Here is a 21,518-nt window from a genome sequence, read left to right on the forward strand (position 1 = left end):
GATATATTAGGTTACATTATTTAGCAACATTGTGCAGCTGTATCACTTCAAACACATTTCTAGAGGCATTTAATACTTGTGTCAACATCAACACATCTAGCATACCACACAAATCACATGCTTGTGAAACCATTTTCACTGTAACTGGGTAAAAGAGTGACTTTACACAGCACACAATGAAGGTTTTGCTGTAGCACCTCCATTCCTTGGTCAGGGCAGAGCCAGTTGGTTCTTTGCAGAACTGATTAGGCAGAGTTTTACATTGTGTGTGCTGGCAGGACTACTGGCCTGAGGCCCAATAAAGCTCTGGAAAATCCATGTTTGGTGGCAGGAGGTGATAGTGGGGCGAGGACAACACTGAGCCTCTTCTATGGGCAATCACTGTGAGCTATAGTCTAGTGAAAGGATACTGCTTCGCTTGTGCTTTTGCTCTTTCATTTGGGATGAACCAAAATGCTGGCCGCAACAGTTTCTGTTGCCTTCTTTGATTCAGTTTTTTTGTGGTGCGGTTGGGCCGTTGACTCAAATGATAGGTGCTTTATTTCCAAATGGTACTAGAGCAGAAGTGTGATAATTGGTCTAAAATCAAAACTGAAAACTGTTTCTATACTAACAATTTCAGATAACATTATCAAATAGCAAGTCCTTTCCGTTATAACCTTAGCAATCATGCTGTAGGCAATACAGTGTGGTTGTATAAGGTGAAGCACCTCCTTAACTAAAGATGGTTATTAACTAAGCAATCAAGGTATCATATATCTGTCGCCCTCTCTATCCAATTTCATGTTTGGCAAGATAACTGAAATAGGAGAGTTGCATTTGCTGTGGAAGCAGGTGATTCCGGTTGGGTTGCAAGTTGCAGTAGCTCTGCAAGTCCGGCTCAGAGTAACTGACTTTGTGTACGTCTATTGTAGGAAGGATTACTCCACGCCACTGGCTGCTCATGTGTCCATAAGCTGCCTTTTGTCGCACAGGAGAGAGACAGCTTAAAACCGCTTGCGTGAGGACTTTTCTATTACCTCTGATGCAGACTGCTGACACCAACACAACCCTCCACGACCTCCCTTACCACCACTGTCTTAAACAAAACACTAGCTCAGGGAACTCAACCACCTAAAATATTCCAGGGCTTACAGATCAACTGTTGATCTAAACTTACAGTTCCTCCAGATACCATTCATCCATCATTAAGTCTCCATCTGCTGTATCAAGTTATTTAGGGCAGTTATCAAGAAGCATCTGGTTTCATTATGAATTCATCTTTATTTAATTGCCTGAAAGCACAAAACAACACATGCTCCTTACAATACAAAAAAGATTTTCTTACTCAGTGTTTTTCTGTACGAATATCTAAAATTGTTAAATCAATCAGTGAGGTAAGAAAAATAATCTTGTTTTCCCATTTTGTTTTCAGAAAACCATATCCTAAGTAATTTTGCTTCTCAAGTAAATGTATCTTGATTTAAAACATCCTTTCACTGTTAAAGTCATCTTTTGTAATTCCCCAGATAGGCTACTCTGGAAAACCTTTAAAGCATCCTTTAAAATTGGAAGCTTCTTTCTTTGGTCACTATGATTTTGCCAAGTAAGACATGTTCCTGGATCAACATGTTTTGTTGATCCTGGAACAACATTCCAGTCTGAAAATTTAGTCTTAACCCTATTCCTACCCCTAAACCTAATCCTACCCATAACGTATCCCTAAAATCAGAGGGGAAAGAATAACATTGATGTTGATGGTGAATAACATTGATGTTGAAGCACCTAACCCTGGTTGCAAGCCTAAGCTTGTACGGTAAACTTGTCCTTCAAATCGGATTGGTTGATTGGAATGTTGTTCCAGGATGTTGATCCAGGAACATGTCTTACTTGGCAAAATCACTGTGACCTCTTTGGGAAGACCCTTTATCTGGACTCCATAACCTCAGGGCTTAAGTAAGCTAACCCTTATCTTATTACATTAATGGTCAAAATAGAACCTCAAACCATCAGGATGATAATGAAATTGCTGCCTGGGATCAGTGGACTCTCCACACCTAATGCGGTAGAACAAGAATTTGGTGAATAAAAAGTATTTTTTTAAATTCTGGGATGAAAACTGAATAACTGATTAAATAAACACGTTGAAATACTATGGAATGCTAACGTTTTCGAACTCTATTGGGTGAAATGAGGCATTTGTTTTGATTTCTACAATTACTTTTCACCCTAGATAACCATAGTTCAAACTAAGTCGTTGTTCTTCTAGAAGTTTGGTGATATTTTCTATTGCACGTGCCTTCAGTCTGCATACAGTGTATTGTGCAAACGGTGGGTCTCTTTCCAAAGAGGAATTTAACTGCCGTCCCGTCGAATGTAGTATCACTTCTCAAAAACGCAAAGTGCAAATTCATTCCTGCATTAAAAAAAAAAACAAAAACCTGCAGGCCTTGCTTAGCAGAAATTGATCTATAGCGCCACCTTGTGGCAGCAGCACTGTTGCTCTCTTTCCATAAACAAGGACAAAATGTTCCGGAACTTCTGCAGCCTATTTTTTTTTTTTTTAGGGATGCACCAACAAATGTTGTCCTGTCATCGATTTGATAAATCCATATGATATTAGTTTTAACAGTGATCACGATAAACCTCATATTTAGAATTGAGTGTTAATAGCAAATGCGATAATACGATATTGGCTGCTACTATAATTTAATAAATAAATATTGGCTGATATCATGCATTACTGCAAATGATCCTAAATTACGTACAAACACAGGCCAAAGAATCCGAAGGGTTGTTTAGAGACAGTTTATTAGAAATATGTAGACAAAAACCTCACTGCATTTAACAAACTGAAATTTATAAACCTGAAATGACAGGTCACAACATTGTTTTCATCTTTTAGTCACACCTGAATTGATATTAAGAGTGCAAACACAAATTGGTCATCTATTGATAATTTTTTTTTAATTCGTTGATAAATTACCCTTTTGTTCTGTACAGCGGTGAGGCATATGCTTTTTTTAATAACTTCTCTTTACATATATGGAAGAAACCAGTGTACAATTGCCTGCTACACATCTAAGTGTGATTCAAAACAACAAATACTAACTGCCAACCTGAAACAATTTCGTAAAGCAGCGTGTACAGACATGACTATGTACTTTGAACATGTTGGATTGACACATAAACCTATCTGAGGGTCAAAACTGCAGCTAAAACACATAAAATGGAAGTTTAGCAATAAATCAGTGCAAGGGTTTCGAATATATCATTCTGATTTCATATACAGCACTAGTGAAAACCAAATGTCTTGGCTGGCATTTGCAATTAAGAAGCATGTATCTTAAGACAACGCTTCCTTCGCTCACACACGAGGAAATCTGAGCCTCAACACAAAGGAACAAAAAATTAATTAAATAAAATTTACAGTCTGAATGAGAGGGAGGAGGCAGAATATGTTGAAAAAGTCATTCATGTCCTTTTTCCATTACTACAAATTACAATGTATACGTTACATGATGCAATAACCCCACTGACATTGAGGAAAAAGCCCAAGACTGTAAAAGCCATTGAGTAAATGACCATAACTGGTGTCCACAATACATCATTGAGAGCTCGTAATTGTCCATGCAGAACAGAAAAGTAAAGTGTGTATGTATTGTCGAGGGGCTGACGTTGCCATCAACACAACAGTAAAAATTCATTCCTTGTGACTTTCTGCAGCAAGACCTTGAAAAACGAGGCAGTTTTTAAATGGCTACCAACTCAAACTTAGTCTCTCTTCATTTAAGTGTTAAGTGAAAATTCTTGCTTTTTTCTGCATGATGGTTTCCAATTCCTTCACTCAAGGTCTGGCATTTCTGAAAATAAAGAAATAGTAATACAATGTTAAAAATATAAATAAATGAATTAGTTTTAAATAAATTGCACTTTTTTAATTCGTTTTAATTTTTTAACCAATAAATACAGAATTAATATATAAAAGTTATAAACAACTAACATATAAGTTGCAGTTGATTTGAAATTAATGCAAGGAACAAACAAAAGTTACAGAGGAAGACAGTTCATTTAGGAAAACGTACTTTCGTCATCACTATCCACAGACTCCTCCTGGAATTTGAGATAAAATCAGGTCAAACACAGAACATTTCAGCATTTACACAGAATGCCACAATCATAAAAAAAAAAAAAACATTTTTGTTAATTAGGTCATTATTAACTAACTAACTTATAATAAACCAAATAAATAAACATTATATATATATATATATATATAAAAATGGCTTCAATAATTCTCTCACATCATCTGCACCATCCACATCTGGTAGGTCATCTTCCCCTCCCATGTTGTTCATCATCTTTAAAATCAAATAAACACAAATGAGTATGATTTTTTTTACATTATACAATTTTAGATTATTAATAGCAGTATATATGTAGACATGAACCTCTGAAAAGCGATCAAAACTGGACAATTCTTCATCCGAGTCATCCTCCCAGTCTTTCCAGTTATTGAAGTCAACACTAAGCCAATTAAGCTGGACAAAGAACAAAGAGAAACATCAGTTAACTAACTGATCTTTTACTAAATGAAGCTACATTTTAATAGTTTAAACAGACCAAACTCTCACCTTCGTTTTCTCTTTTGTTAACCTTGGCCAAGACTTGCCAGATTCTGCTTTTTTTAGACAGCAAAACACAGACCTGTCTGTGCGTTTGTGTTTAGACTCCTGCAAAAGAATAATAGAGTAATAAGAACACCATAAGCCATGCAGATTGAGCTCTTACAACCTGAATTAGACCAGAAACCATCAGGTGGATTAGGGTTGTCAAGCGTACCGGTACCACTGGTACCAGTCGGTACAAAGACAGTTGTTGACAGTACCAGCATTTCTGCAGTACCAGTAGTAGCGAGTACCAGATATATTTGGTACCTGTTGATAGACACTGCTGTCAAACGCTGTCATTTGTGTTTGTGCGCGCGCTCTCTGAGCGTCAAAGGTTTCTATTTACACATTAAACATTGTAGCCAATCACAATCATATCTGTTGAGTGTGTGAACACAATGGCCTATCAGAGATGCTAGTCAGTCAGCAAGTTAGTCAGAATCTGCTTAACACCACTGAAAACTACAAGGTTTGTCTTGTTCAACATAAGCTGAGAATCCTTTCATTATAACGGAGTTTGTAAACAACGATGTAAATAAGAGATTCACTGAACAATTAACTCCCGCTATAAATAAAAAAAGCTGTCTTTTCACGGGAATGCAGGATTTAGTGAGCTTGCGCTTTAGTAATTGACAGCCTTAGTGATTATAAACGGAGGCTCTTCTGTTGCATTCTGTTTATTACACATTCACAGTCTGAATACAAGTTTAGTTTTTCATGACGCTAAAAACACAGCAATGTTTCTGGATTGACAGCCGTATTTAAATGTGGAATTGAATCGTGTGATGATTGACAGTGGTAAGCAAAGGATTAGACAAAACGTACTTAATACAAAGTACTTAATTCAACAGTTTTTGCTCTAGTACTGAAACTGGGAGAGAACCGCAAAATATGACTGGTATTGATACTAATGAAATTTTGGTAATGTGACAACCCCTAAGGTGGAGTACTTACATTTGGGTCAATGGACTCAAATAGTTCTACTTCATTATGGTGTTTCATGTTATCTGTTCCTCCAACACAACTAAAACACAAAATATATAGCATATTACAATTTAGAATGAAAAACTATAGCATGATATTGCACTAAAGAGGCAAGCATTAAAAATTGCAATGCAGATACCAAAACATTTTGACTCAGTACCATTGTATTGCATCATATTCTGCAATAGAAAATGACAGTAATCATCACCGATTAATTACATTTTGTAATAGCAATTGGCAATGTGAAAATGGATGTACCTGAAATCAAGCTTTGTTTTGTCAAATTTAACTTGGACATCTTTGCTGTCTTCTATACAGAATTCAATGAAGACGGCCTCTCGTCTGTCATACCACTTGGCAGTTGCTGGCTGCCTGTAAAACAAATGGAAATAAAACCAATATATTTGAAAAAGCATGCAGAATTTAAGGTCATACTACACTTCAATATGACACTGAAATGAAGTGATGCTGTTTAGTTCTAATAGGGTACATGGTGAACTAAGCAACCAGTTAAGTGCATTTGTTAAAAGACAAACTCCAGAACTCCACACTAAAAGCACAGCTCTAATTTAAGATGTGCGAGCAGGAGCCTCTGGCGGGGGTGGAGCAACAACGATGTTACTGTGGCAGCCAGTTTGTATCCATTGGCAGGTTCATGCATGGCCTCTTAATCTACCTTGGGCTTCACAACTATGATAGTGTACAATGAAAGAACCAAGCCCCTGCAATAAGAAAGTGATTGTGTATAACATCTTGTACTGTATTTTAAAGGCATGACCTTTGCATAAAGATTGCAAGGATTGGCTGGCAATAGCCACAAGCTCAAACATCCTTGACTACTAACACTTGTTCCATGTGAACACCTGGGCACCATGCACTACTGTTCAAAAGTTTATTTTAAAACTACAGTTCAAAAGGTAAAAAATGTTATGCCATGCAAGCAAGTGTAATTTATCATATTGAGAGTTAAATAGGGGTTAATTTAATCATACCAATTAACATCTCATGATGTTGCAATATTTAGTTTAGAGCTGGTGCTGAAAGGCCATGTTGATATCCTGGTGATAATTGCCTGCTGCAAACTTAATCCAACCTAAATTTGCTGGTCTTGCATGATTTAAGATATCATCTGTGCATTGTTAAACTGGTGCTCAGATGGTTTAGCTTGCCTTGAAGGCTGGTTTATCACCCACGTGATCTGAACCCTTTTAAATCCATCCAACAGTCTGGTCAGGCTGGGAGACCAAATTAAGACCTTTCAGTTGACCAGCACCAGCTTGGAAGACTAGCTAGACCAACTGAAAACTAGCGTAACCAGGCTTTAAGACCATGTTAAACCACTTAATACCAGCAAACCAACTAGACTGCTTTAAGCATTTTTTTTTCCAGCTGGGAACACCCTGCAAACCTTGATCTGCTAAGGCGTAATCTAGAGCGTATAAACTGCTGGAACGTTCGACAGTAATGCAGATGAATTATTAAATAAAGAAGAATCAAACAATAGCAAACTGAGCAGCAGCTCTCATGTTAGCTGTACAATAACTTAAGGCCCATACTATATAGCTGCTAACCAGCTAGCTAAGCACTTCTATGGGAACAATGTGTGCTATTTCCACCACCGATTACGGCTAGAGTTTTTTTTCTATGCGATTTAAAACGTCTTCCCGAGAATGACTAGTATCTCTTAAATGTTCATATTTGATAACTGCAGCATGTGAGAAAATCTGATGTTTCCCTGATAGAGGTTATGAACACATTTGCTAACCAGCTAATAAGTTGGTGCATCTTATCACTGCCAGTCAAACTCACATGTCGATATCTTCTTTCAGTTTTCACAAAAATCTGCGTTGTCACTTGCGTCCTTTCGCCCGTGGTAGTGTTATGAATTTATGCTGTCAGTTCAAAGCGAATGCATAAAGACGGAAGCTAGCTGTTTATGCGCCGCTCTGTCAACCTGCTCAGGAATCGCGCGTGTCTACTCACTGGCGCGCAGTGACGCATCATCTCAACGTTTCTAGCGACTTCTGCTGCGCGCTCCGCGCCATGCGCGCACCCTGAGCAAATACGTCTCCATAGTAACGCAGACCTTGCTCCGCCTCGAGTAGACTGTACAAGATATCACGATGATCCCATAAAATACGAATAAATAGTGTGATAAATTGCAACATATTTCTTGTATTATCTTTCTTTTCTTTTATCTAAAGTCAGAATTAGACTTAATAATATTAAAAATATTAAAAATACAAATGATAATAGCAAAATAAAATATAATATAAAATAAAAATCTATCTATCTATCTATCTATCTATCTATATCCATCTGTCTGTCTTTCTGTCTCTATCTATCTATCTATCTATCTATCTATCTATCTATCTATCTATATCTGTCTGTCTGTCTATCTATCTATATCTATCTATCTATCTATCTATCTTTCTGTCTGTCTGTCTATCTATCTATATCCATCTGTCTGTCTTTCTGTCTCTATCTATCTATCTATCTATACCTGTCTATCTATCTATCTATCTATCTATCTATCTATACCTGTCTATCTATCTATCTATATCAATCTGTCTGTCTATCTATCTATCTATCTATATCCGTCTGTCTATCTATCTATCTATCTATATCCGTCTGTCTATCTATCTATCTATCTAATCTGTCTGTCTGTCTTTCTGTCTGTCTGTCTCTATCTATCTATCTATCTATATCCATCTGTCTGTCTTTCTGTCTCTATCTATCTCTATCTATCTATCTATCTATCTATCTATATATCTGTGTGTCTGTCTATCTATCTATCTATCTATCTATCTATATCCATCTGTCTGTCTTTCTGTCTCTATCTATCTATCTCTATCTATCTATATCTGTCTGTCTGTCTATCTATCTATTTATCTATCTATCTATCTATATCTATCTATCTATCTATCTATCTATCTATATATATGTCTGTCTATCTATCTATCTATCTATATCCATCTGTCTGTCTTTCTGTCTCTATCTATCTATCTATCTATACCTGTCTATCTATCTATCTATCTATCTATATCAATCTGTCTGTCTATCTATCTATCTATCTATCTATATCCGTCTGTCTATCTATCTATCTATCTATCTATCTAATCTGTCTGTATCTGTCTGTATCTATTTATCTATTTATCTATCTATCTATCTATCTATCTATCTGTTTACTTTTTGGTGATTTTTATTGTTTGAATAAGCAAAATATTTTTTATCATTTTATATTATTATTATTATTAAAGTACATTATTGGCATGATGTTTTGCGTTGCATACAATATTACCAAAGCATCAACACAAAAAAAGTGTCAAACAAAATAAATAAATAAATAAGAATGGCAGCGATGTTAATAAATTAATAATTGCAAATGATTAATAATTTAAAATATCTATCCATACAGAAGGGGTTAATCAGAAAAAGCACAAAGGTCAATCAATAGGCTACATTTACAAGACGATTGATGATGTGGTCTTAAAAGAGCGCCACACAGTGGTCACATCCTGTAATTGCTAATCCGGCTCAACCAACGGACTGGAGTGACGAACTTCCTGCCTATATTATTGTGTATTCAGGGGATTTTCACTGTAATATCTGAAAAGGAACTATGTGATAAGGAAATATGACATAGAGACGCCGAGTTAGAGTCGCGAAGGAGCTAAAGGCAGAACAGTTTCGTCGTGACAGTCAACGATGTTCTTTGTATGCATGTTGTCTTCCTTTGGCCAAGGACGGGGAATTGGAAAACCACAAAGAGACTGAGCTGGTGTGTTGATCAAGAGAAGTGCCATCTGAACTTGAATAGGATATCCCAAGCATAAATTCGCAAGAATTGTCATAGTTTTTTTTTTTTTACGGCACGTTCAATGCAGCGGTCGTCTGTTGACTTCTTCATCGAGTGGAAGCAGGCATTCTCCAGTTGCGGTAGGTTCCCTTCACATTCATCTCTTCCGGCAAAGTCACTACAGAAGGTGAATTCTATTATTACATGAGCACAATAGGCTTTGTCACTATGTGTTTTTTCCATTATTGTTTGTAATTTAGCAAATGCTTAGGTTAAGGCAGCTGCCATCCTTTTCTTCGTGTGTCAGCTTGCTGGACAATCCGCGAAATAAACAATGTCTTCATCTAACTTGTATATTTATTTTCTCTAAAACAGGGAAATAGGCCTGTTACTGCAAGTAACGAGAATTTATGGGATCACAAGGTAATTTAGTTTCAATAATGTAATAAATGCAAGCATCAAGTGACATTCATGAGCAGGTAGTGCAACAGAATGATCCTTTGTTTATACAGTGAACACATTTCAGAGCAGCTGATGTGATTCTGCACAGCTGCCTGTTGGTGTTCAACGAGCTGATAATACTCAGCAGCACAGCATTTTCATGCAAGAAACTTCATTGTCTAGAATATTCCACCCTTTTGCTGCACGGCCACAAATCAATTGGATTGTGAAAGGGGAAATTATATTATAATGACTAAACCTTATCATGTAATCCTTTTTATAAGAGATTAAGCACAGGGAGCTTGGAAGATCTGCATGCTAGCCTGCAGCTCTTGTCAGGTGTGAAGTATTGTGAATTTATGCAGGGTTGACTCATTACACGTCTATTATTCATCATGTTTCTCCTGATAAGGAAAGGGCGAACCGGTAACAAGCATGAGCACAAGCTAATATTTAACTTCAAGAATTGTAAAAAGGGCGAAAGGTTGAACATTACTGTAGTTGATTAATTAACATGACATCAATCCGTTACAGCAGTTGTGACGTGCTGTATTATAACTAAAACTGGTTTAACTGGCATTTAAATTTTTATATTTATTTTGTACAATTATTATGCCATACTTAAAGGATTAGTTCACTTTCAAATGAAAATTAGCCCAAGCTTTACTCACCCTCAAGCCATTTTAGGTGTATATGACTTTCTTCTTTCTGATGATATTAATAAATATCCTGACTCATCCGAGCTTTATAATAGCAGGGAACCATACCAAAGAGTATGAGCTGAAGAAAGTGCTTCCGTCCACATCCATCCATCATAAACATACTTTATTTATGATGGATGGATGTGGATGGAGACACTTTCTTCAGCTCATACTCGTTGGTATCACTCACCACCATTATAAAGCTTGGATTCATCAGGATATTTATTGAAATATCTCCGATTGTGTTCATCAGAAAGAAGGTGAGTAAAAACTTGAGGGTGAGTAAAGCTTGGGGTAATTTTCTTTTGAAAATGAACTCCTATTAATTGAGAGATTAATTGAGTTTTTTATAACGCTAAAAGACTATTTAAAATGGTAAAAAAAAAAAAAAAAAAAATTAAAAGTAACCAGACACCTAAAATGTACACTTTTCTTTTAAAAACGTGTGTGTGTGTGTGTGTGTGTGTGTGTGTGTGTGTGTGTGTGTGTGTGTGTGTGTATATATATATATATATATATATATATATATATATATATATATATATATATATATATATATATATATATATATATATATATATATATATTAGGGCTGTCAAATGATTAATCGCGATTAATCACATACAAAATAAAAGTTTGAGTTTGCTTAATATATGTGTGAGTACTGTGTATAATTATTATGTATATATAAATACACACAAATTTATGTATATATTTAAGAGAAATTTGTTATTTATGTGCAAAATATTTTTATTTATATATAATAAAAATTATATAAAAATATAAATAAATACATATACTTGTAAGTATTTCTCAAATATATACATGAATGTGTTTGTATTTATATATACATAATAATTACACACAGTACTCACACATATATTAGGCAAACTCAAACTTTTATTTTGTATGCGATTAATCGCGATTAATCATTTGACAGCCCTAATATATATATATATATATATATATATATATATATATATATATATATATATATATATATATATATATATATATATATACAAACATTATAATGTATGTGTGTGTGTGTGTGTGTGTATATATATATATATATATATATAATGTATGTATATGGGGTATATGGGGAATCTGGGGAATCGGTTTAACCACTGGAATTGCTTATTGACTTCAACATCAAAATTTAAAATATATTTTAAATAAAATTTAAAGCTGTTGGTTAGGGTAAGAGCTGATCTAAAACATATATTAAAATAATAAATTAATTTGGACTTTAAATTATTCCATTCCATTTTCCAAATAATAAATTATGCACTTTTTTTGCAGTATATTTATGAGGTGCTAGTTATTCTGATGTACTAAACCATGATAATTAGAACAACTTGGGTCAAAATATCTGAAACCATGATTATCTTCCATAGAATTTTTTTTTTTGTGCCACGTTTCATTCATGTTGCCATATGTTTGTATGATTAATTTCACATATCAGTGTAAATGTAGCATTTGTAACACAAGAAAGCGCTAAATAATTGCAAAGTACTAAATAACTGCAAAATTTGTTCATGTTGGCCATTTGAGCCACTCTTGCAAACTGATCTCTCTTCCTCCCAGTTTCATCTGATGAGATGAGCGTGCGAGCGGGGCAGGGCAGTGACGAGGTGCTGGTGTCGCAGGCGGTGTGGGATTACCTTGCAGCCGCTGGACGGCCCTGGTTGGCCGACTTCGAGGACAAGCAGGGACTAAGCGCTGACATCATCCGACGCGGGGAGCGTGGCGGCTGCTGTGCCGTGCGGCTCTCACGGGTGGAGGGTAGCAGCAGGACGGAGGGACCGATTTCTCCTGTTACACGGAAAGCTTTCATTGACTTATGCCGCTGTGCCCGGAAGGAGATGACCAAACAGGAGGCGGCTCCTAAGAGGAAACGTTCTCTGTTACCCTGCGTGACGGCAGTGGAGCCCGACGGGGAAGGGAGCTTGTTGCCTCCGCCTCCCCCTCAACCACGGCGCTCACAGAGGCAACAGCAGAAATACAGGAAAAACGCAGACATGGAGACCTGCGTGGTTTTACCCATGCAGCACGAGGCCGCGGCAAGGACCGGGGCCGAGTTAGCCGTCGGTCATGAAGAAGAGACCACAGTTTGCTCTATCTGCATGGGCGAAATTGTGGAAAAGACGACTCTGGACAAGTGCGGCCACGCGTTCTGTCGGTCCTGCTTAGAACAGGCGTTTCAAGTAAAGAAGGCGTGTCCCGTGTGCAGGTTGGTGTATGGTCAACTCATCGGTAACCAGCCGGCCAATGGGAGCATGATGGTTGAAAGAGACCCAGACCTGGAGTTGCCTGGTCATGAAGGTTATGGCTGCATATGCATTATTTACAGTTTCCCTCCCGGTTTGCAAGCGGTAAGTACTGCTTACAGGCAAATTACAACAGCAGACTGTTTTGCATTCAGATAACCCCAGACCAGATTTCATTATATAGCACATAAAAATTCACACACTATTATGTTTTAAAATTCTTTCAGCAAGAGCACCCAAACCCTGGGGTGAGGTACCCAGGCACAGACCGGGTGGCATACCTGCCAGACAGCCCTGAGGGGAACCGTGTCCTCTGCATGCTGCGGCGGGCGTTTGAGCAGCGCCTGATCTTTACTATAGGCACCTCCATGACCACTGGCATGCATAATGTTATTACCTGGAATGATATCCACCACAAGACCTCCATATGGGGCGGACCACGATGGTATGCAGTTTAGTTGCTTGCTAAATTATACCTGGGGAATCAGTTTAACCGCTGGAATTGCTTTTTGACTTGAACATCAAAATTTAAAATTTAAAGGGTTAGGGTAAAAGACGATCTGAAAGATATGTTAAAATAATAACTTAATTTGGACTTTAAATTATTCCATTCCATTTTCCAAATAATAAATTATGCACTTTTTTTTTTTTTTTGCAGTAGATTTATGAGGTGCTAGTTATTCTGATGGAGGAAATATTTTTGTGCCACGTTTCATTTTGCCATATGTTTGTATGATTAATTTCACAGATCAGCCAAACAGAGACTTGAGGAGATGCCAGCAACATTTTTTTACATCCAATAGCACCTTTATATCATGATAGTTCTAATATGAAATGCATTTACAAGGTTTTTTTATTCTGGTCAAGGACAGAGGAGCAGGGGCGCTTTGTTACATATTGTACATATTTTATATATAATGTAACATTTTTCTCTGTTGCATTTTAAACATGGCCTTTTAATGACAGGCATATAATACCACATTTATTTAACAATTTATTTACATAATTTTCAAAGCCATTAAATAATCATTAATGATGTGCAGAGACGCACTTCTGTTCAAAAATTCAGGGTTGGTAGGATATTTTTTTTGAAAAGAAGTCTCATGTGCTTACCAAGGCTACATTTATTTGATCAAAAATAACAGTACTATTGTGCAATATTATTACCATTTCAAATAACTGTGTTCTATTTATATATATTTTTTAATGTAATTTATTCCTGTGATGTCAAAGCTGAATTCACTCCAGTCTTCAGTGTCACATGATCCTTCAGAAATCATTCTAATATCTTGATTTGCAACTCAAGTAACTTTTCTTATTGAAAACAGTTCAAGTTCAAAGTTCAAAATTACAGCATTTATTTGAAATAGAAATAACAGTATACTGTCACTTTTGATCAATTTCATGTATTCTTGCTGAATAAAAGCATTAATTACTTTTAAACAAATTGTACTGACCCCACACTTTTGAATGGTAGTGTAAACTTGTACATTATCAATTAATTTAATACCTTTTATTATGGAAGGGATAGAGAAACTTTTATCTTTGTAACTTCAGCTTTAATTTAACTTAATATTGCTTGTTTTTCCAGCTTTGGTTATCCAGATCCTACATACCTTGTGCGGGTGACAGAGGAACTACGAGAGAAAGGGATAACGGCTGACTGATTTCTTTCTAGCAAGTTTCAAAAGGAGGGCAAACGTGTGCGCTTGACCACGGGCTTTTCACAAAAACCCACTGTGTCGAAACAAGCCACAGTCATCTGCTGCAGGACACTGTTTTCACAATGTTTAATTTCAGTCTTTATGTTTAGCCTCGTTCTTTAGTTTACCTGAGTGAAGGCAGTGTGTTTCACATACAGTATTTCTTTGGTACAAACCTGGGGTGCACTTTACTGAGACAGATTGTTCAATATACTCAGTTGAGTTTAAGATACCCACTGGACTACTAAGGTGTGAATGTCATGAAGGTGTGCACTTTTCCTCATCTGCAGTACAACCTTCCTCTTCCCTTTTTTCAGGTTAGAATCACTAGGCTGCTGGCCTCCCTCTTCTAACTCTTGTTTCTTCCATCCAAACTGTGCTTAATAACCTTTTTAGTTTATGGTAACATCTGGGTGGAGACAAATGGCATAGCACAGTTAAATGGGTACAGCTGGGACAATCCCATACAAGTTTTTTTTTTCTAGTAATCAGCACTAAGAGGCACTTTGCAACGGAGGTAATCTTTTTATTATGAGAATTTAAAGTGGATTCTGCCTGATCTTCCAGAGTGCAGGATCTAGAGAGGTTATTTGTGGGCCTTTCTAATAATAAGGTCCTAGTAAAAGAGATGCAAGACCATTTCAGTTTGTCCTAGCTTTCATCCTTTAAAACGTTATTCATTTCAATATGATGTTCATGAAAAGTAGTAGTTTTGCTTTATGTTTTCCATTTTTGTTTGTATTTTTTTGCTGTTTACAGATTTTTGAGTTCATCCGTTTCGGATGTTAAAACTTCTGTTACGTATATATAAAAAATGATGTCAAAATGAAAGGGCATGTGAACCACTTAAACCAAACTAAAAGCATAATAGCTCAAAACTTTGCTGTAACCATTGTGTTTATGCCTCAGACTTGGAGAAAAGCCTAGCACTGAGTTTATTTTGAAGAATCAGCAGAATTGTCCATACAAAGTTTGCTGAAGTAGAAAAAAATTCAATAGCATAGCAAATGACTCTCACAAAAATATACGCAGGTCACATTTAACCCTAAAATCAAAAGAAAAAAATAAGAAATTATAGTTTACATTACAGTTTTTTTTTTACACCCATTATTCTCAGTGGTTTTCTTTAATATAACACCACATATTATTATATCACAGGAAAACAGCAATTCAGTTTTATTTTTAGCACAAATTAAAGACTTTACGTTTAATTTAAATAATTAAATTTCAGTTTAAATATCTGAAATTATTTGATGCATTATATTTATAATGCAAAACACACACATAAAGAAATAATCAGCTTTATTTTCTTTCCAAATACCAAATGTAAATTTTTTTTTTTTCCCCCCCTTTTGATTTTGGTGCGAGATATGACCTGGGTTTGTGAGATTCACCCAAATATCTTAAATATATGCTATAGGCTGATTTATCAGATTTGTTTTGTATTTCTCTCACTGAAATGTTATTGTGCCTTCTGCTAAAGGTCACAGCCTGTTATTACTAACAGTATACCATTACTCCGTATTGGTTAAACTGTGTTCTGATCAATATGAAGCATTAACTTTATAGCAGTCTTTCAGCTTTAAGCAAAATGCATCATACTTTTGAAACCAAGTCTCAGATAAATTTGCGCAAACCAAAACATTTACTTTGTGTTACGAAGGTTTTTGTGTTGTTACATTTTAAAGTATCCTTAAACAGATTTGAGTTTTTCTTTGGACCATATTCTCTTGCTCCCACCTTTATGTTGTGAAGGACCAATTCAATCAGGATTAGTAGGACTTAAATGTTACTGTCATGCAAAATTCTATGCACTTCAAAATCAGATTTATAAAATAGACCTCTTCAGATGACTGATTGTTCAAATTAAATAATTTGCCTTTATAGTTGTGTTGATTTGTATTACATAATTGAATTGTATGCTACAAATAAAATGTGCTTTACATTTTCATACTTGAATAAAGGGATTCTGTTCTGTTACACAGTGTTCTGTTTAGTTTTTTTTTTTTTTTTGAATGTCACATTTAACTTCTCAAAGCTGCCTGTTTATCTGAAATGGTGATAAATGGTGAAATGACAGCGATTCACTGCCAGGAATTGAAACTGTCATGAATTATGAATTGCATTTTTTCTACCTTTAACATTACCTTTATCATGAGTAGCACATCTCGTGTCAGGCATGTACTACATCTAGTAAATGGATCAACTGTAATTTCAACATTATCCATGAAATACCTTGATATTAGTAATAATTGCTTATAACTAAAATGAGGGTGAATTCAGGTTGATTGGGACACTTTTTGCCATTGAGATGACTGTGAAAAAGTGACTCGGTCAACCTGAATTCACCCGATTTGTTGTGACTGGCTGAAAAGGAAGTCATAATCAGAATGATACATTTAGGTATATTACATTTCAGTGTATTCATTACAATTGTTTGATACTTTAGTATGTTCCACTTTGCTGTTTTGCAAACTGATTTGTATGCAATGAACAGTAGCTTTTAGTACAGTGGGACTGTTAAATAGGCTTTTTTTTGTTTGTTTTTTTGTAGCCTAGACTATCTGAACAGAAACTGACATTTGGAAATAAACCCACCCTGAGAAATATTTACTGGATTTTATTACTAATAGCCCAAGTCTCATATATATACAATATATGAGTAAATACAACCTTCTGGAGCAGCAATGGCATTGCACCTTTAAAAAAATGCAGTGCTTTAAGATGATCAACAGAGGGCGCCATTTTACCACTTCTCCAAACTCACAAAGAAATGTTTTGGATTGAAAAACTGCAGTGTACACACACGGTAGTGTATTTTTTTGTTGTTATCGTGTATTCTCATTCTTAAAATTTGTATCTTAACATTATTATGATAACATAAGGACCTCAACCGTGGTAAGGCCATTTAATTATTCGACAAACTGCACAACATGTCTGCCTTCCTACCAAAAAGTGTTGCCAGATTTTAAACAAAGGCCCATTTCCATCGTAGGGATCCGTATCTGCTTCCATCATCTGGAATGACACCAAGAATGTTAATAATAGTATGTAGTAAAGCAAAACTATAATAATTAACATTAATTGCTGCAGTCAGTAAAGATAATATAATACAGTCTGGGTTATGGTTTCAGTCAGAGGATGGGGGTATGCTATGCAACCTGTCCATGTTGGCATCTACCTAATTTGGCTTCTAAATGATGGTTTGCGCCAATATACAGTAGAGTTTGACTGGACATACGGCCTCTGACGTCAAAAGACAATGAAAAGAATATTTTCCTTTCCATGATAAGTCGTTTTATTTATCATATAATGCCTTGAGTTAAGACTAAAACATTAAATTATCTTGCACGCAATATTTTTAATTCTTGAGGGGTTTTTGGCAGAAATGCAGTGACGGGTGGTGCGCTGTGCTTGGAAAACCCGTGTTGAAATGTGACTCAGGGGCATTTCCTCTGATTATGCCAGCGACCCTTTGAGCAATGCACTGAATCTCCATCTGCTTTAAGGTCTACTATAGTACAATGGTGCTCTGACCCCTCTCTCTGTGTTAAATAACATTATGGAAATGACACCTGGATCTTGGCAAGGTTTACCAAGTAGGCTGCTCTTTTGTTTCTGCGAAGGGATGTGATCTCCTGATAATTTTTTTATATTTCTGAAGATAAATTGTTGAAATGTCAGCATAATATAGTGAAATGTTTAGATGGAATGTTATATATTTGGATATTAATGTGCACAGTAAAACCTATTTTTAAATTTCAATAAAAGTTATTGTTTAAAAAAACATGTGCCACATATGGATGGATAAGTCATTTGATTCTATAGAATACTTCCTAAGTGTTACAAGTCCCTCTTATTCTAAAGTCAGGAACAGGAATGGCTTTAAAAGAAAATCTCTCATACTTATCTGGACCTTTAATCATCTTGGCTTAGTTCATAAGCTGTGACAGTAATACTTAAACCAAAAAAGAGCTTTTCATTCCCATTTATGCCATTAGTCCTCAGTGAGAGCTGAAGAGGGTTGGAGTGGCTCAGGTGTGTGATGCCCATGTGCAGGCTGGACCATGCAGTGGTGCAAGTGCCATGCCGAAGCTTTTCTGGACATCTGCTGCTCTTCAATCTCACGGCCCGGCCCATCTGGCTCAGCCAGGCTTTCCTCTCGACAAAAATTGTTGCTCCTCATGCCAAAAGCGCTTTTTGTCTTTGCTTATCTCTCTCTATTCTCTCCTCCTTCTGTCCCTTCTTTGTCAGGATTGATAGCACTGAATGTTTGTACTGCTTGTTTGTCTGAAATAACATGTGTATAGATAATGATTTCGTCTATGTTTAAAGGATTCTCATCAGTGTCACGTGTGTGTAGATAAGTTAGACAGGTTGCAGACATATTTAGCTGATATTTTCTTTTTTGGGTGGGATGATATTCTGTGATTTATATTGTAGCATTAGCCTGTTTTTCAAAACAAAGATCATTAAAAATATGAATAAATAAATAAATATTTTAAAAATAAATGTATTTGCTTATTAATGTCTGCAATCCTTGCCTCAAATAATGAAAAAATGACCAATTAGATTTATTCTTGTTATTTTGAAATAGTGTGAAATGGTGCATATAACATTTGAAGCAGAATTGTGTTCTGTGATTTGGTTTGTCATGTCTATTTCCCTGGGCAATTTCACTCATGTCATTATCCATCTGCCTGCATGAGAGGGTGGGGGTTTGCGAGGGGCAGGGAAGCATTTGAATAAACCCAGAAAACATTCAGTTTTTTAGAAGAAAAAAAAAAATTCAACAGTGTGTTTTCAAACTTTCATCTTATAGATCATTTCTGTGCTTTTACAAGACTCTGGCATTTATGCGCATTTTACTCTTGTCCTCTCCACAGAGCTCCTTGTGCCCCCGCCCCACGGTGCTCTTAGACAGGATCTGCGCTTGGACAGACCTGGCATGCTGTTTCTCTCTCTCACTGACTGTCTCTTTCTTTGTCTCTCTATCTATCACTCTCGTTCTTTTCATCCCAGCACACCTTCTCTGTAGCCTAGGCATCAACATGATGCACTATCTTTATCTAACAATAGGCCTAGGGCTTGGAACCAAGAACCAGTTTTACTTCCTGTCTTATACATTAATAAAAAAATAATGAATGAGGCTCAGGTCTGTTTACTCGCATGTGTATTTGGCGATACAGATGGAGCACCATACTAAAACCCTCTGACAGTGAATGCGTTTCTTGAATGGTAGCCGCAACTGGGTTGTAGCTGGGGTATCCGGGGCAAGTTGTTGCTGTGGGCCCCCATGGTCGTGTTCCATGGGGGTCCCCCTTGGTTGAAATCGGTACCATCTTTGCCCCGCTAGCAACAGCCCTGCACTGATACAAGAAACCAACAAAATTACTTTAAATGTTTTATTAACAAAGTTTGGGAATAACATATTCAAACTGTCTAACTAATCATCACATCACTCCAACAAGCAATCAACATGTCTACACAATCAGCATGAGTGGAGACCTATAGACCCTTTTACAGCCCACGTGATCAAATAGTCGCGCGCGCATTTTGGCAATGGAAGTGGTGTTGTTCCCATGTGGTTCTAACGTGTTAGATATGATTTATATGATTTCTCTCGGGTGTACACGCTCGGTTTCTCAACTAAATACGTATATATATATATATATATATATATATATATATATGGCCACTGTATATTTGGCCATCTGCTAACGTCTTCTGTCCACTCCACTATAGTACATGTATCTGGCAGCTGGATACCATTTGATAAAGTCAACTTTTTAAAATAACTTTCTCTGTCTGTGTTGCTTAATCCGCTCGCGTATATCTTGACACGCTGCTGATTCTCGCCATAGTTTCGTTCCCTCTTTTCGGACAGCATATGCCACATATGCATACTATTTACTATATCTGATTATTTGTAAGTGTGAACTCGTGAATTAGTGAATCAAAAACTTACTGCATAACTATAGCGTAGTCCAACCGATTGAAGCCTAAAATTGACAAATGGGATACCCTACGGTCTCGTGGACTTAACGAACACACCCACACCGCAGCCAAAAGTGCATAGATGTGTGCCATTTGGGACAGGCCCAAAGTAGTTCAACCGAACTAATAACTCTTAGGAATTGATTCGAGTGAATAAAACATACTGCATAGTCAGTCTAGTCCAATTGGTTTCCAAACGAATAACTCCTATGAGTCGGTTCTTTATAGTTAAAGGGTTAGTTCACCCAAAAATGCCCAGAAAGCTACTAAAGATGTATTTAAAACAGTTCATGTGACTACAACCTTAATGTTATGAAGCGACGAGAATACTTTTTGTACTTTTTGGGAATACTTTTCTGCTTCATGAAGCTTTGAAGCTTTACGAATCTTTTGTTTCGAATCAGTGGTTCAGAGCGTGTATCAAACTGCCCCCCAGTGGTCAACCATTGAAATTTTGAAACACTTCTCACGTAACGAAGCCTCATTTACTGAATTCACGTGACTTTGGCAGTTTGATACATGCTCCGAACCACTGATTAGAAACAAGATTCGTAATGCTTCAAAGCTTCATGAAGCAGTGTTTTGAAATCGCCCATCACTAGATATTGTTGAATAAAGTCGTTATTTTGTTTTTTTGGTGCACAAAAAGTATTTTTGTCGCTTCATAACATTAAGGTTGAACCACTATAGTCACATGAACTGTTATATCTTTATCTTTAGACTGTTAAATACGTCTTTAGTATCTTTGGGCATTTGAAAGTGTTAATGATCTTGCTGGCAATGCAGGCCTCACTGAGCCATCAGATTTTATGAAAAATATCTTAACTTGCATGTTTTCCGAAGATGAACGAAGGTCTTACTGGGGGTGAATAATTAATGACAGAATTTTCATTTTTGGGTGAACTAACCCTTTAATCAAAACTGTACAGCTCGGACAGTGTAGTCAATGGAATCCCATATGAATCTCTCCA

General features: G+C 36.3%; 2 protein-coding genes across 5 annotated transcripts; one reads left to right on the forward strand and one right to left on the reverse strand.

Moving 5' to 3' along the window:
* Positions 1 to 2,771: 2,771 nt before the first annotated feature.
* ptges3a (prostaglandin E synthase 3a (cytosolic)) lies at positions 2,772 to 7,668 on the reverse strand. Of its 2 annotated transcripts, XM_048178416.1 has the most exons (8): positions 7,443 to 7,659; positions 5,892 to 6,005; positions 5,604 to 5,673; positions 4,614 to 4,712; positions 4,431 to 4,520; positions 4,284 to 4,340; positions 4,065 to 4,092; positions 2,772 to 3,842 (listed from the first exon to the last, which is right to left on the reverse strand). In XM_048178416.1, coding segments are annotated over exons 1-8 (480 nt in total). In that variant the 5' UTR covers positions 7,445 to 7,659; the 3' UTR covers positions 2,772 to 3,822. The 2 variants fall into 2 exon arrangements, with proteins under 2 accessions (XP_048034373.1, XP_048034372.1); XM_048178415.1 differs by having other exon boundaries at positions 4,284 to 4,520; positions 7,443 to 7,668.
* Positions 7,669 to 9,143: 1,475 nt separating this feature from the next.
* On the forward strand, positions 9,144 to 16,530 carry dtx3 (deltex E3 ubiquitin ligase 3). 3 transcript variants are annotated; one of them, XM_048178170.1, is made up of 5 exons: positions 9,145 to 9,619; positions 9,808 to 9,855; positions 12,165 to 12,952; positions 13,075 to 13,292; positions 14,439 to 16,530. In XM_048178170.1, the coding sequence occupies exons 2-5, from the start codon at positions 9,843 to 9,845 to the stop codon at positions 14,512 to 14,514; spliced, it is 1,095 nt and encodes a 364-aa protein (XP_048034127.1). In that variant the 5' UTR covers positions 9,145 to 9,619; positions 9,808 to 9,842; the 3' UTR covers positions 14,515 to 16,530. The 3 variants fall into 3 exon arrangements, with proteins under 3 accessions (XP_048034125.1, XP_048034127.1, XP_048034126.1); XM_048178169.1 differs by having other exon boundaries at positions 9,146 to 9,572; XM_048178168.1 differs by lacking the exon at positions 9,808 to 9,855 and having other exon boundaries at positions 9,144 to 9,572.
* Positions 16,531 to 21,518: the final 4,988 nt, after the last annotated feature.

The sequence above is a fragment of the Megalobrama amblycephala genome, linkage group LG24 (assembly GCF_018812025.1).
Source record: "Megalobrama amblycephala isolate DHTTF-2021 linkage group LG24, ASM1881202v1, whole genome shotgun sequence".
Lineage (NCBI taxonomy): Eukaryota > Metazoa > Chordata > Actinopteri > Cypriniformes > Xenocyprididae > Megalobrama > Megalobrama amblycephala.